This window comes from Colobus angolensis, unplaced genomic scaffold, assembly GCF_000951035.1.
Source record: "Colobus angolensis palliatus isolate OR3802 unplaced genomic scaffold, Cang.pa_1.0 Scaffold134, whole genome shotgun sequence".
NCBI classification, from domain to species: Eukaryota; Metazoa; Chordata; class Mammalia; order Primates; family Cercopithecidae; genus Colobus; species Colobus angolensis.
Window position 1 is genome coordinate 1,071,467 of NW_012114422.1, and position 16,087 is coordinate 1,087,553.

Below are 16,087 nucleotides of genomic sequence, written 5' to 3' on the forward strand. Positions count from 1 at the left end.
CCTTATATAACTCTTCACTTAAGTCATCTTTTTATAACATTTTTCTAGGACAAGAAAAGTGGTGTTTTACAAAGCATATATAAGTAATAGAAAAATTGTGATTTGTTTTGTCAACATAATGAGTTCATCATAGCAACTAAACTTTTAAAATAGCTAGAATGAAACAATGGGTGTTGACCAGTTTAAATTACAATAAACAAAAAGATTATCTGGATCAAAATCAATGTTTTTGTTTTTGTTTTTGTTTTGAGATGAAGTCTCACTCTGTCGCCCAGGCTGGAGTGCAGTGGCACAATCTCGGCTCACTGTAGCCTCTGCCTCCTAGGTTCAAGCAATTCTCCTGCCTCAGCCTCCCGAATAGCTAGGATTACAGGAACCCATCACCACGCCCAGCTAATTTTTGTATTTTTTAGTAGAGATGGGTTTTCACCATGTTGGCCAGGCTGGTCTCAAACTCCTGACCTCAAGGGATCTGCCCATCTCGGACTCCCAAAGTGCTGGGATTACAGGCGTGAGCCACCGTGCCCGGCCCCAAAATCAATTTCTTACTTGGGACATTTCACAGAAGCCTATTGGACATATCAGTCCAGAATCTCTGAACCAAATCTTCTGGATACAGGTTCTTTTCAACCTGGTCTGGATTACCAGGGAGGGAAAAAGTAAGTGGGGTCATTTTGATCCCACTTAACCTGCCCCTGATTTTGGAACAATGATGGCCTTCCCTTTGCACTTCGGGTGATCCAGTGGCATACTGACATCAGGGAATCACTTTATTTGTTCACTGATGAACATTGCTATGTTCCCAAAGTAATGTTTATTAGGTGACTCAGGTACATACTTGGCAAATTAATAATAGTTAAAGCCAACCTTGATTGCTATACTAGGAAAAAAAGTAGGGGGCGGGGTGGAATGTGTGAAAATGCCTTAAACTTTTAGACAAGTTAACATTTATAGCACATTAAATCATTTTAACAAGCAAAACAGACTGCTGAATTCAAAGAAATAATTCCTTGGGACGGAGACTTCCTCGTCTCTACCAAGTGTCAGATTGTGCAGAGTATATAATCTACAAGCAATCAAATAAATCAAATTTATTATGCACCAATTGTTTTAGTGCCTATTGCTTAATTTGTAAACCTGGACACTTGTTGCTATTTAATAAATGTGAAAGAAAAAGCTATATATGAAGAAATACATAGAAACATATTTGACAAATACTGTTTATTATACCTTTTTCTAATCCAAAATAATAAAACAGCTGTATTAAAGTTGACAGATTATCAAAAATTCTCTTACTTTTCAAAATGAGTCAATACTGGATTTTTAAAAATTGACATAATGAAGAAAAAGGGTTTATAGTCACGATTTCAGCACCGCTTCCTTTGTATATAGCACTACATATCTGCATTTCATTCATACCTTTTTCTTCTCACTCATTTTCATTTTTATCTAAAAACATGTACAAGGCTCCTAATTGAAAAACTCTTTCTTAATTCTACATTCTTTTAGATTTTCTCTGTTCTCCCTTTCACACCTGAGGTTCTTGAAAGAAGAGCTTCTAATTGACTTATTAAGTTGTGGATATAGATGTATCTAAAAGATCCTATTCCTGTTTCTGTATTAGTTGCTAGAAAGCACTTGGACAATTTTGTGGCCTGTGTCTGATAAATGTTTTGGCCAAATTTGTGGCCCATGTCTGATAAATACAATAAGGTACATTTATGTACCTTATCATATATATTTTGGGTATGTATGCTTCATCTCATTTTTATTTTTTTCTATTTTTTTATTTTTCTATTAGTCCTCATTTTCTTTAGTGTCATATGTATTCTTCGAAGCTCCATCAAATCCTCTTTGAAACAAAGTGGGACATACACACACACACACACATGCACACACATGCACACACACACATGCACACAAGTTGGTTTTTTGTTGTTGCTTAGTAAGTAAACACAGACTCAATGATCCTTTAATTAGAGCAAGAGGTCTCAAGATGTGCCCAGCACACAGGAGAAGCAAGGAAGTCCTTTCAAGACCTACTTTGACAACACAAAACAACAGTAGAAGAGAAGTTGATGGAGAAGTTATGCTGATGTACATTTGTATTGACTTCTAATGTTCAATCTGCTAGACCAAAGAGATTGCCATAGGTAACAAGAAGTGAAGGAGGGAAGGCAGACAGCAATGACCAGATCCCAGATAGAGGGCCTGGAGCTTCACGAGCTTCACTCAATATGAGCTTTACCAACTTCCAGAAAACAAAATCAAAGAGGTGTTGATATGGCTGTGTGCCCCCACCCAAATCTCATCTTAAATTGTAATCCCCAGGTGTTGAGGGAGGAACCTGGAAGGAGGTGATTAGATCATGAGGGCAGTTCCCCCACACTGTTCTTGTGATAGTGAGGGAGTTCTCACAAGAGCTGATGGTTTTAAGCGTGCCACTTCCTCACTCTTTCTCACACACTCTTGCCTGCCACCATGTAAGACATGCCTTGCTTCCCCTTTCCCTTCAGCTATGATTGTAAGTTTCCTGAGGCCTCCCCAGCAGTGCAGAACTGTGAGTCCATTAAACCTCTTTTCTTTATAAATTACCCAGTCTCAGGTAGTATCTTTATAGCAGTGTGAAAACTGACTAATACAGTTGTGTTCCTTAGAATTGATGAGAGAATGTTTGAGCAACAAATTGGAAGCTGAGGATTTCCCCAGCTCATTCTTGCCCTTTCTCCACGGTACTCAGCAGATAGTTGGCTCCATTCAGGGATGAGTAATTTTCAGAGGGGAATAAGTGCAAAACTTATGCGTAAAATGATGACAAGAACACAAAATAATCCATAGAGCCAGTGCAATTCCAACCAAAATACTAACAAGTTTGTGTATGTGTGTTGGTAAATTGACAAATCAATTATAAAATTTGTATGAAAATGTAGAGTCAAGTACTGGACTCAAAAGTTGAGTTAAAATAAACAGTAGTGGAAATTACAGAGCAAAATGTAATTTTATAAATATCGATAATGGTAAATAAAAAAATTAATACCACATAAAACAGATATGTGGGAAAAAGTATACCAATTCCTTCATATTTCATAGAAGGGAGTCAGTAGATACTGTAAAGTTAACACATATAGCTTAAAAATGTCAAACATCTAAATGCTCAGCTACAGCTTTTCGTAATTTTTCATAGTCATTTGTTACTCATTTTAGAGGGCTCTTTAAGAGCTGACATTTCTTGTGATAAAGACACCATTATGTGAAGTTCTGCAATTTCTTCCATTTCAAAAACATTTCTTCTGTTAAATTCAAATAAAGTCAAATGCAATACCTTTTATTTAAGATAAAGAGATTCTACTTAGTAATGAAAAAGAATGAATTGGCTGGGCACAGTGGCTCACACCTGTAATCCTAGTGCTTTGGAAGGCCAAGGAGAGAGGATTGCTTCAGCCCAAGACTTTAAGACCAGCCTGGGCAACATAGCAAGAATGCATTTCTACAAAAAATACAAAAATTTAGCCAGGTATAGAGATTCATGTCTGTTGTCCCAGCTACTTGGGAGGCAGAGGTAAGAGGATTGCTTGAGCCCAGGAGGTTGAGGCTGCAGAGAGCTATGACTGTGCCACAGCACTCCAGTCTGGGCAACAGCGCAAGACCCCATCTCTTAAAAAAAAGAATGAATCATGGATATACACAACATGAGTAATCTAAAAATTATTATTCTGCATGAAAGAAACTAACACAAAAGAGTGTGATTGATTGCATAATTATTCTAGTATTGTGCTAATTGTATGATTGCACTTATATAAAATCTAGAAAATGCAAACTAATCCATAGCAACTGAAAACATTTCAATGGTTGCCACCTAGGGCTGGGAGTGGAGAGTGGGATGTGCTGTGAAGGGGCATGATACGAACAATTACTTGGGTGATAGAAGTGTTCTGCATCTTGATTGTGGTGCTGGTTTCCCAGGCATATAAAATAGTCAAAACTCATGGAATTGGGCAGTCTAGAGATGCAGTTTAGGCTAGGTGTGGTGGCTCACGCCTGTAATCCCAGCACTTTGGGAGGCCAAGGTGGATGGATCACCTGGGGTCAGGGGGTTCGAGAGCAGCCTGGCCAACATGGCAAAACTTTGCCTCTACTAAAAATACAAAAATTAACCGATAATGGTGGTGCAGGCCTGTAATCCCAGCTACTTGGGAGGCTGAGGTGCGAGAACCTGTTGAACCCAGGAGGCAGAGGTTGCAGTGAGTTGAGATCACGCTACTGCACTCCAGCCTGGGCAACAGGGTGAGACCCCGTCTCAAAAATAAAATAAGAGATGCCATTTATTGTACATATACTTCAATGAAGTCTATTAAAAACCAATTCTGACTTTAAAAAATAGCTTGGGTAGTGGGATCACATTTTTCAAAAGTCTCTTCTCTCCATACTTCCTGTATATATTCACAGGGTGGCTGCAATGAGGTTTATTAGACGTTAATGAAATATTGATTTCTGGATGGTAGGATTTGAAGCAATTTAAAAAATATTTGACTTTGATGTTTTTCCTATTGTTTGAATTTTTATAATGGGCCTGTGTAACTTTTGCAACTATTAATGAATATTGAAGACATATGTAAGTAAGAAAGATTCCATTTGTTTTTGAGCATTGTGTTGAAGACATTATGTGGAGACAGGTGCACTAGACGAGAAAGGTGACCTACTTCCCAGCCCCTGGCCACGGGCCCTGACTTGTTCAGCTGCTTTCATTTGCTCACGGAAAGAGTCTGTTTTATTTTCCCTGACTATTAAAATGGAAATAGAAATATGAATTCTGCATAGCACACCCCAAACAGGTAGAAATGGCTTTAATTCATTCAGACTGTGGCTCTCAAGTTAGCTGAGGCCAGGGAAAGTACAGGCCGTTCTAATCTTCAGTGTGGTGCCTATGACGCCCACAAGAGAATATTGCCAACGTGTTCTTGCTTTGCTAGTGGCAGTACACAAGGTATTTGATTTCTCCTTCACATTTCTATGTGTAAAATGGGGCAGGCTGATGGGGTTGGTATGAAAAAGCATAAATAAAATTATCATACACTTTGGAAAGAGATGTTCTGAATAATAACAGGATTTTGTTATTTATGCTGAGCAATATATTTTGTCATTTCTATAGTATATTCTAGTATTAAAATTTATACTCATGCAAATTCGGCTAACGAGGTTTCCACCCATTCATTCAGGTTAAACCATTGATTTCTGTCTGGTTTAGAGTATAGGCAGTTCTGTTCCTCAGAGCAGTGGATCCACCTCTGCTGGGATAGAAGGACATTGCAGTTCAAAGCCTTATAATATGCAAAACAAAATGTCTGAGTAATGCCCACAAATGCTGAAATTACTGAATAAATCCCAAGGATTTCCCTTATTTAAAAAAATTAAAATTTTTGGTGTGTATATTTTCTTTAAACAATGAAAAAAATAGAAGAACTACATTGTCTCCCCAAAATGTAAAAAGAATATCTGATAGGTAACAGTCTTTTTGTGTGTATGTCCAAGTTGACTGCTCATAAACAGGCTGTGTGTGACTGCATTGCCTAGCGACTCTATTGACAAGGCTTTAAAAGTCTGCAATTAGCAGATTGAATGGTATTACAGAGGGGTCCTTGGAAAGATGGTATAGATTACTGAGATGCAATATTCCTCTTTAGAAAGAATAATAAGTCTTTATATAGCCATCAAAGCCAGTTCAGACTGCAAAGTAAATAACATTAAAAAACTTCAGATGGAAAACTGTAACTCTACTCTAAACTGCAAAATCCCAGAAGGAAAAACATTTAAGATACTAGGAGCCTTCCAGTGTTAAGCATTTAGATATTTGGCAGGTGTTTTAAAACTGTATTTTGTTTTAGTAGGTAACTATGATTATGTGATACATGACATTTGACACTACCTCACTGTGGTATCATGTAAACAGTGAGATTTACAGAAAATTCTTACTCAGAAACCGAAGATTGTCCCAACCAGCAAAACAAAGACTTTTAACAAATTAGGTAATAACAATTTACTCTTATATTCCTGAGTTACTTTCAGTTCCGCTTCTTCTTTTAATTCTCATAGAACAGGTGTTACCTATGCTGTGAATTCTGCTGCAGGGAGAGATTCTGTCTGCATATCAGAATTAAAAGCATTCTGGTTCACAATACAGATTCCCAGGCTCAAATTCCAGAAAATCTGGTCAGTAAGTGGAGAATGGGGCCTGGGATCTGTGCCTTAATAGCCTGCCTGCCCCTGCCCTGTTAAATTAATGAGTCCGAAAGAGTTGGTCCAGGTACCCATTTCTGAGAATCACCATCTGGACTCATACAAGGTTAGTGCTTTGCCAAGAGCATTGCAGAATTAGAAATGCCACAGCAGGTTTGGGATGGCAATGGTGTGGGGTGCTGTGTCAATCACAGATTGTTAAAACAATGCAAGCAGTTTTCTTGTTTTTCCATTTGTCTGCCCAGTTGCTCTGCCTTATGAGATTTTCCTGCTTGGCTTATGAGGACCATCTTGGATTTTCATAGCTAGAAGAATTTAGTATTCTCTCTAAACTTGGATATCTTTCTGTATATTCTCTCTGAGCTTTTAATAGAAGATTATTATTAAAACTGAGAAAAGCCCACTCTCCAGAGGGCTCATGTATCCTAATGAGCGTGTGATTCTAAACAAGTTCACTGCTTGTGACAAAACAGTGCTCCCCTCAATTTAATGACTCACCTTAATAATTTTTGGTTTGGAATGTTCTTAAGAAAGTGTAATTAGACAACATCCACAACTTTCCACATGCCCATATATACCTTCAATAAAATTGATCAAGGGAAGAAGAATGACTACCCTCTCTGGAAGATTAGTAGTACGGAACATGTGCAATTCACAATGAATTCAAAGGGCTCAGAGCCGCTCCTGCAGAAAGCCATCTCTGATCCCACCCTCTTTGCCCCTTTCTGCTGCCACAGTCTTCACACAGATGTGGTTTCTCCCTTTGGAACTCTCAGAGCATGGTTCAGTGCCTCTCTGATGGTGGCTAAGTCATGCCTACCTCCATGATATAGTTTAGATCTGTGTCCCCACCCAAACCCCATGTTCAGTTGTAGTCCCCAATGTTGGAAGTGGGTCCTGGTGGGAGATGATTGGATCTTGGGAGCGGTGTTTCTTATGAATGGTTTAGCCCCATCCTCCTCGGTCACAATACTGAGTGAGTTCTCATGAGATCTGGTTGTTTAAAAGTGTGTGGTACCTCCCCACCACCTCTCTTCCTTCTGCTCTGGCCATGTGAAGTGCTCACTCCCCCTTCAGCTTCCACCATGATTGTAGGCTCCCTGAGGGCTGCCCAGAGGTTAATGCTGCCATGCTTCCTGTACAGCCTGCAGAACCATGAGCGAATTAAACCTCTTTTCTTTATAATTACCCAGTCTCAGGTATTTCTTTATGGCAATGCAAGAATGTGTGAATACACTCCACTATGAAAGCTTGACTTTCTTAAAGGCATAGACCATGCCCTACAGCATATGCCCCATGAATGAATAAGAAAATCAGTGACCATGTTACCTCCTTTCCCCTTTACATTTATATATGCTTGGGGTACACAGAGCCCTTTTGCATCCACCATAAGCTTTTTCTTCTTTCCCTACAGACCCACAGAGATTCTGTGACTTTCCATGGCTCTCTTCACCTGTCTCAGCTACTTCCAACTTGGTTGTTCAAAAACTGTTTCAATATAGCAGTTTCTATCAATTGAATAAGGGTATACACTATCAACTGCTATAATTCAAGGCCACCCTTTCTCCAGGCGTTTTCTGTGGATTAGTGCTTTGATCCAGAACTTGTGTTTAACTATCCTAAAGAGAGGTTTACGTACCTCATCCTGCAACAGAGTCTTACTGTACTCCAGGTGGTGCCTCTCCAAAATAGAAGAACCATGAAGTCTTGCTAATGGAGACGTAGATCTAGAAGGAAAACAATATGCCATGATTCTAGCTGTTTAAAAATTACACATAGGTTCCTATAATACAGAATCTTTATTGTTTCAGGATTTTTCTTAATGTCTGTCTTCTCCCTCCCCACTCAATTATCTAAGTGGTCAAAAATAACATATTGGAAAAGATTTTCTAGATTTAGAAGATGAGAATATGCTCTTTTGGGAAAAAAAAAAACCCTAATTTGTTGAATGCATAAATGATTGAATTGTTTAAATTAAGGAGTTCAGCTCCGTGTATCTAAATTCTTTAAGTTCCCTGGGGCTTATGGCAGTGGACTATGACTTATAAAACGTATAGCAAACATGTGGAAGCCCATAGATTATCTGCATGGAACCAAGATGAAAAGCACTATAAGGTAACATTTCTCTCCTCCCCCAAGACAGTGACATAAGTGTAAGCTTAGAGTTCCCATGTATTAACAATTAGATCACAGTTTTATATAAGTAGGGGTCCCGGTCTTTTGTACCCTGTTTTTCTTCAGTGCCTTCAGGGTAAAAGAGGCTGACATCAAAGGTCTAGAGATTATGTGAAGACTGTCATGAAAATATAGAATAAATTTTAAAGAAAGAAGAAATCAAAAACATGGCTGGCAGCCTTAGTAGAGAAGCTTTATTTATTTCATGGAGAACAAAACTTTAGTCTGGGAGAGGTCATTGCCAGGTTACTGGCAGGTCGGGGAAAGCAAATACTTTAGCTGGGGAATAATTAGGCCATATCTAATAAATATTACAATTGATCATAATTTTAACATATTAAACAACTGCTCTGTGTTGGCATTGGAGATTTTTTTAAAAAATGAGTAAATCCCAGTTTCTGTAGCCACCAAGCTGCTCTCTATCTTATGCGATCCACTTTTGAAGCCTCCATATATGAGTGAGAACGTGATATTTGACTCTCTGTGCCTGGCTTATTTCACTTAACAAAATAATCTCCAGTTCCATCCATATTGCTGCAAATGACAAGATTTCATTTTTTTTGGTGGCTGAATAATATTCCATTATATATATACACACACACACACACATTCCATTATATATATACACACACACACACACACCACATTTTCTTTATTTGAAGACAGAGAGTAGTTTGATGGTTATCAGAGGCCAGGAAAGGTAGGGAGGTGGGAAGGATGAAGACTGGTTGACTAATGGTTACAAATATACAGGTAGTAGAAGAAATAAGACCTAATGTTCAATAAATTAATAGAGTAACTATAGCAAACAACAACCTATTGTATATTTCAAAATAGCTAGTAAAGAATAATTTGAATATTCCCAGCATAAAGAAATCATAAATGTTCAAGGTGATGGATATCTCAATTACCCTGATTTGACTATCGCACATCATATGAATGTATCAAAGTATCATGTACCCCAAAAGTATGTACTCTATTATGTAGCAATTTAAAATCTATATTTTAAAAAATGAATAAAGCTCAATTCTAGTTAGAAAGCAGTGGTATCTTTAATTCCTTTAGGTTTAGAAACAGTTTAAAAATGTTATTGGGAAGTTAGATATTCATCTGATCTCAAAATAACATTTTGCATATTACTTATTAATTGCAAAGGAGAAAATGTTCCTTTACATAAAGAAATCTTCTGGACATCATCCATAAATAAAATTGGTATCATGGGCTTCGTGACACAATGCACTGAGAAGGACACAACATCATCTATGTAGTATTCCTGCCAAAAAATGTTTAGTCTGAATTTATTAATCAGGAAACAAGTGGTTAAATCCAAATTGAAAGATACTCTGCAAAATAGTTGGCTTAGACTCTTCCAAAACGTCAACATCCTGAAACACACAAAAAGGTTGAGCAACTGCTCCAGATTAAAGGAGATAAAAGATATTTTACAACAAAATGCAAAGTGTGCTCCTTGATTAGATACTGAATTAGAAGGAAAAAATAGCTTTAAAGGACATTATTGTGGTAATTGGAAATTTTTGAATAAACATTTTATATTAGATAATATTATTGTCCCAATGCTGAGGGTGATCATTGTATTGTGTTTATGTAAGTGAATGTCCTAATTCTTAATAAATATATGCTGCAATATTTAGGAATGAAATCTAGTATCTGCAGCCAACTCACAAATGATTTAGTGAAAAAAAAGATTTAGTTGGCCACGTACAGTAGCTCAGGCCTGTAATCCCAGCACTTTGGGAGGCTGAGGCAGGAGGATTGCTTGAACCCAGGAGTTCAACACCAACCTGGGCAACATAGGGAGGCCTTGTCTCTACAAAAACAATTTAAAAGTTAGCCAGGCATGGTAGCATACACCTGTAGTCCCAGCTACTTGGGAGGCTAAAGTGGGAGGATTGCTTGGGCTCCAGAGGTCAAGGCTGCAGTGAGCCGTGATCGTACCACTGCAGTCCCTGAGTGACAGGGTAAGACCCTGTCTCAAAAAAAATTTATTATTTATATACACACCCAGACATTCACACACACACTGACAGTCTGCAGTCAGGAAGCCCTTCTGTCACCACATGCTCCTACAGTTGCGTTCACAGAGGAGGAATGATGAAAGAAAACCAGACCAATGCAGAAGGCAGGCTGTGGCTGCATGCATCTTTCCTGCAAACCTGGAGTTGGCAAGATTTCAATCCTGCTACTTCCTGTAACCTAGGGAAGGTTTGACTTCATCTTTTGAGCTCATTAGTTAAAGTGGGGGATAATAGTACCTCCTATATGGTACCTCCCTTCACTGTGCTGTGAAGGTTAAATGAGGCAGTAGGTATCAAGTCCTTAGCTTGGTCTCTAGCACACAATAGATGCTCAATTTGTTCCTCTGGAACTGAATTGGCTAGTATACTACTGATCAAGGAGGACCAGAACTTCAAAGACTGTCAGGGGACTTGGATTCAGGAGGAGTGAGTGGCCAGTATAGGCTGGAACCTTTGAGATGAAGATATCTCTTGCCTGAAGTCTGAATGGAGATCGTCTTTTCAAGACAGAGTCTAATAGTAGGCAGAATTGCTGAAGATGAGGAGTCACTGCTTACAAAGTGCTTTTCGCTCAATGAAATTATATATGTGAAACCTGCCTAGTAGGCACTTTCTCAAGTGGGTTTCACATATGTAATTTCATTTGATTCTCATAACCATCTTTGAGAGGTCAATACTTTATCCATCTCACAGCTAAGAAACTGAATCTCAAACAGATTAAATGACTTGTCCAAGATCCCCCAATCAGGAAGTAGTTGGTCCTCACAAACCCCAGACTCCAAAGACTGTTCTGTCTACAACACTTCACTACTTCTGGAGAAGGGTAGGTCATGTGTCAGAAATGAGAATGAAGTGTGGCTAAGGCAGATAGACCATCTTAAAACCCATTATCAAGAAGCTGGGCTGGCCACGAGCAATGCTGGTGAATGAAGAGTGCCAATGACATCATAACAATAATAGTAATCATAATGCCTAGTGCTTGTTTGTTTGTTTGTTTTCTGAGATGGAGTCTTGCTCTGTCGCCTAGGCTGGAGTGCAGGAGTGCAGTGGCGTGACCTCAGCTCACTTCAACCTCTGCCTCCTGGGTTCAAACAATTCTCCTGCCTCAGCCTCTCAAGTAGGTGAGATTACAGGCATACACCACATTGTCCGGCTAATTTTTGTATTTTTAGTAAAGATGGGGTTTCACCATGTTGGCCAGGCTGGTCTCCAACTCCTGACCTCGTAATCTGCCCGCCTCAACCTCCCAAAGTGCTAGGATTATAGGCATGAGCCACCATGCCTGGCAATCATACCTAATATTTATTAACTGCCAAGATCCTACCTTGAATTGAGGGCTTTATATCCATGATCGCATTTAATCTTTACAACAACCTTATGTTCTGGGTACCATTATTATAATTCTTACTTCCCAGATGAGGAAATCGCGGCTTAGAAAGCTTAAATAACTTGTGACCCAGTGAATCCAAATCTGCCTGAGCCGAGAGCCTGTACCCTTCTTATTGTACTTCCTTTCTTGGGGCAAAAGAGAAAGATGGCATCGATGTTAAGATAGAAGACCAGCTGAAGGAGAGTTTGGTAGAAGCAAAAAGACCAGGGAAGTGAAGGGTAGTGAGCCCAGGGGTAGTGTCCTCTAGCCTGAGCTGGGGAGTACTCCGTAGGAGTGTACAAGTGTAAGCCTAACATTCATGTACCTTATGTATTTGTTTTTTATTTTTTATTTTTTTCAAGACAGAGTCTCGCTTTGTCGCTCCAGCTGGAGTGCAGTGGTGTAATCTTGGCTTACTACAACCTCCGCCTCCTGAGTTCAAGCATTTCTCCTACCTCAGCTTTCCAAGCAGCTGGGATTATAGGCATGTGCCTATAATCCCAGGTGTGCCACACCTGGCTAATTGTTGTACTTTTAGTAGAGACAGGGTTTCGCCATGTTGGTCAGACTGGTCTTGAACTGACCTCAGGTGATCCGCCCACCTCACTCTCCCAAAGTGCCGGGATTACAGGCGCAAGCCACCGTGCCCAGCCAGATTCATGCACTTTAATATAGGAATTCAATACTCTGATTAAACAAAGTTGAGAGAAGAAAGTCTGAAGGCCTATAGGAAGAAGGCAGAGGCATATCTGGAAATGAAAACAGAAAGGAAAGGGAGATACAAGCACCTAAGGAGAAAGAGCAATGTTATCGTGAAGGCAGAAGCTTGGGAGGGAATAGAACCCAGCCCTGGGATTTCCAAACATGGCAAAGAGGGATTGACTGGGCCAAGGAATAGGGAGAAGCATTTTTCTCACTCTAAGTACCTTCCAGTGTCCACCAATACAGGTCAACATTGCACATGTATTCACTTACTTCATCTGGTACAAATTATTAGTGCCTCTGTGGTCAATATCATGGCAGAAAGCAGCAGCGAGCATGGCAAAGGCTTCAAGATCCGTATAGTATTTCTTTAATCTTCCTGTCTAAAAAAAGTAACATAAATACATATATCTGTAATGTATTTGAATTAACATACCTCTATACCAAGTGCAGCAAGGCCTGCCTGCAGTAGAGAATAGGCCCACTAGTTTTTGGAGCAAGTTCACTTTATTTGTTGTGAGTATTGTAGCATTGTGGGTAATGACTGAACTTTCCTTTAAGAAGGCAAGTATGTGAATGTCTGAGTGATCATCCCACCGGTGCTCAAGGATACCCACGTTCCCTGGAACTCATCTACAGCAGAGAGGGGTTTGTGCCCTGAATTTTTAAATTGCTGATCTAAAATGATGAACCATACCTATTTCTCACCATGCTCAAATGGGAAATCTACAGGTTTACAAGGATTTACAACCCTCTGCACCTACCATCAGCAAAGTAAACATGGTCTGTCCCACGTTGAACCCATGCCGCCAATTGTGGTAAGTGACAGCTCGGTACCCTTTCCTCACAGTGTACATCCATCTGGTAAGAACCTAAAAGAAGACGACACCATTCAGACTTTGGAATAGAATTCTAAAGGTTAGAAGGTCTGTGGCAATCTTATCTAAAAAGATGTGTTGGTCTTGTTGACAGGGGTTAAGCTGATGTATTTAGAAAGTTAATAATAATTTAAAATTCAAACTGAGTCCATTTTTTGAACCACAGAAAACATCAGTGAAGCAGAGCCACAGAATCACACAGTATTTTAAATTAAATACCATCTGACCTCCACGGGTACTTTGAATTTCTCCACCACATTTATTTCAAAAAACAGTCGTATTCCACATTGAATTAATCCGTGCTCTGTAATGGGGAAGTCACTGAAGCGGAATTCGTACAGTTCTGCAGAGCGTGGGTCTGGCAAGTCCTCTTTCTGTTGAGATAAGGATGGATTGTTTCAGATTACATTCATCTGTTTTCCCTTTCCACTCCCATAGCCAACATTGGGTTAAACCAAAATTACAATAAAAGAACACAATATGTGATTCACTGAGCCACCATGTGCCAGGCACTGGATGATGCAGTTTGCAGATTATCCTCACGGCAGTCCTACACAATTATCTCCATTTTACAGGTGATGAAACTGAGACTTGGCTATATTAAAGACTTTCTAAGTGATGGGATACCATTCCAAATCCAACTCCAGTAGCTGTTTTCTTTCTATGATGCAAAATAAAATGTTTAGTTACAAAAAAGCCTTACTCATTTTCAATACTCAACTTTTTTTCTGTTCAGGAAATATTCAGTAAACAGTAAACAACTGCTTAATTCAATTCTTTTGAATTTTCTTTATGTGCTCAGTGACAGTTTTTCACTAGAATGTGAGCTCCCTGAGGGTGGGGATCATCTGCTTATTCGCTGCCATATCCCAAATCCGCAGGGCCTGTCCCATGAAGGTGCTTGGGAAATGCCTGTTGAATGAGTGGATGGATAAACCAATGATTGCCCTGCAGTACAAAGATATACTTGCAGACATTTCATTTAACTCATAACTGGTTAGGATTACGGATTATGTGAAAAAACAGTGAAGTAGACACATGGCATTGCTGCGACTTGAGAATTAAAAATATGGATCTTGCCCTTAAGGAACTTAACTTATTAAAGTGACTATGAAATATAGATGAGTGAAAAGTAAGCACTTAGAATAATCAGAGAGTATGGCCAGTGCTCCGTGCTGAGGGAGAAACTAAATGTCCTTGGACAGGTGGGGAAATTAAATGAGGAGAGATGCTGGAGGGACATGCATGCAGCTGAGCTGGCAGAAGGAAGCGGAGAGATTCTATGTGGGTGAGAAAGTGCCAAGAGGCAGAAGTTAGCAACAACTCTAGGTCTACCAGACAGACCTGCAGGAGCAATTCAGTTCAATGGGTATTTATTTGAATGTGTACTATGTCCTTACTAGTGCACTGAGGAGGACACAAACATAGGGAAAGGCAGGACACTCCCCTTAGTTAAGTTTAATGTTTTTCAGGGGACAGCCATGCTCTATTTACACAGATTTCAACACTGAATAGTATATAGCTATTTAAAGCAAAATTATGGTTTCCAGTCCCCCCAGCCCCTGAGCCTGGGCTGGCCCCTCACACTCTTGCACAGAACTGTTGCTATACCCAGAAAATCGGCTGAGCCTTCCCTGGAGGTAACATTAAAGTGCAGGCCTGGAGAAAGACTCATGTACATGAAGATAGAAAAATAATTATGTAGCTGAGAAATGATGCCAGGATAATTTTGGAGAACTCCTCCGAAATATTTGTTACATTCCTCAATTATATGCAGCAATGATATGGGATTTGCCATGAGTAGATTTTACATTCAAAATAGGCTGTTTTTTTTTTTAGGAAGTCCACTGGTTCTTTGTCCACTTTATTGCTTCTACAACATGAGATCCTTCTTCCTTTAAATAAGAAATTAGAGAATTTCTAGTGACACGGATGTCAGTGAAAGTTTTGTTTTCCAAGAAGATGTCTATTGTTGAGGGCAGGTGGGGAGAAGAAAGGGTGATCTTCTGGGCCAGGCTGAGAGGATGGTGCTCAAAGGGAGAGCCAAGCAAAATGGGAGAAAAGGAAACCTCAGATGACATGAAAACATGGGGGTGGGAAGTAAGCCCCGAAAAGGGGTCAAAGGCCAACAGTCCTAAGGTAGCAGAGCAAAGGCCCTGGGTGGGAGGACAGAGCCCATAAAAGATGGAAAGGGAGAAGGTGGGATAGTCGATGTGTCTTAATTTAGAAAGAACACTCGCATCACAGATTGGAAAGAGATAGTGGAAAACAGGTTATAGCAGTTAGTAAGGAAATTAAGTGTGATATTTCCATTTCAATCAGATGGAATTCAACCCTCTGAAATTCAAGGTCTGGGGGTCTTGGTAAGTATCCCAGGATTTCATGTGATTTCAGAAGAGCCACATTCTAGAAACAAGGGCTCCACCCTATAGGAGGAATAAAACCAAAACAGATCATCCCAGATGAAATCTAAAACAACTCTCTCATCTGCCGGAAGAAACTCTAACCCTCTTTGCAGAAGGATAGTATCACTCAGAGCCCCTACAAGTTTTTATCTATAATATCTGATTTTTTATTTTTTTATTTTTTATTTTTTTAATTTTTTTTTTTATTTTTTTGAGACGGAGTCTCACTCTGTCGCCCAGGCTGGAGTGCAGTGGCCGGATCTCAGCTCACTGCAAGCTTCGCCTCCC

The 16,087-nt window shown here is 39.5% G+C and overlaps 1 protein-coding gene across 1 annotated transcript in view; it reads right to left on the minus strand.

Annotated features, from left to right (window-relative positions):
- Window positions 1-16,087, minus strand: part of PDE6C (phosphodiesterase 6C, cGMP-specific, cone, alpha prime) — a 53,119-nt gene that overhangs the window by 11,413 nt on the left and 25,619 nt on the right. The window contains exons 12-15 of the mRNA XM_011934314.1: window positions 13,622-13,768; window positions 13,281-13,388; window positions 12,790-12,899; window positions 7,874-7,961 (exon numbers count right to left, since the gene is read on the minus strand). Coding sequence (XP_011789704.1) covers window positions 7,874-7,961; window positions 12,790-12,899; window positions 13,281-13,388; window positions 13,622-13,768 — 453 coding nt within the window. The remainder of the gene's footprint in view (window positions 1-7,873; window positions 7,962-12,789; window positions 12,900-13,280; window positions 13,389-13,621; window positions 13,769-16,087) is intronic.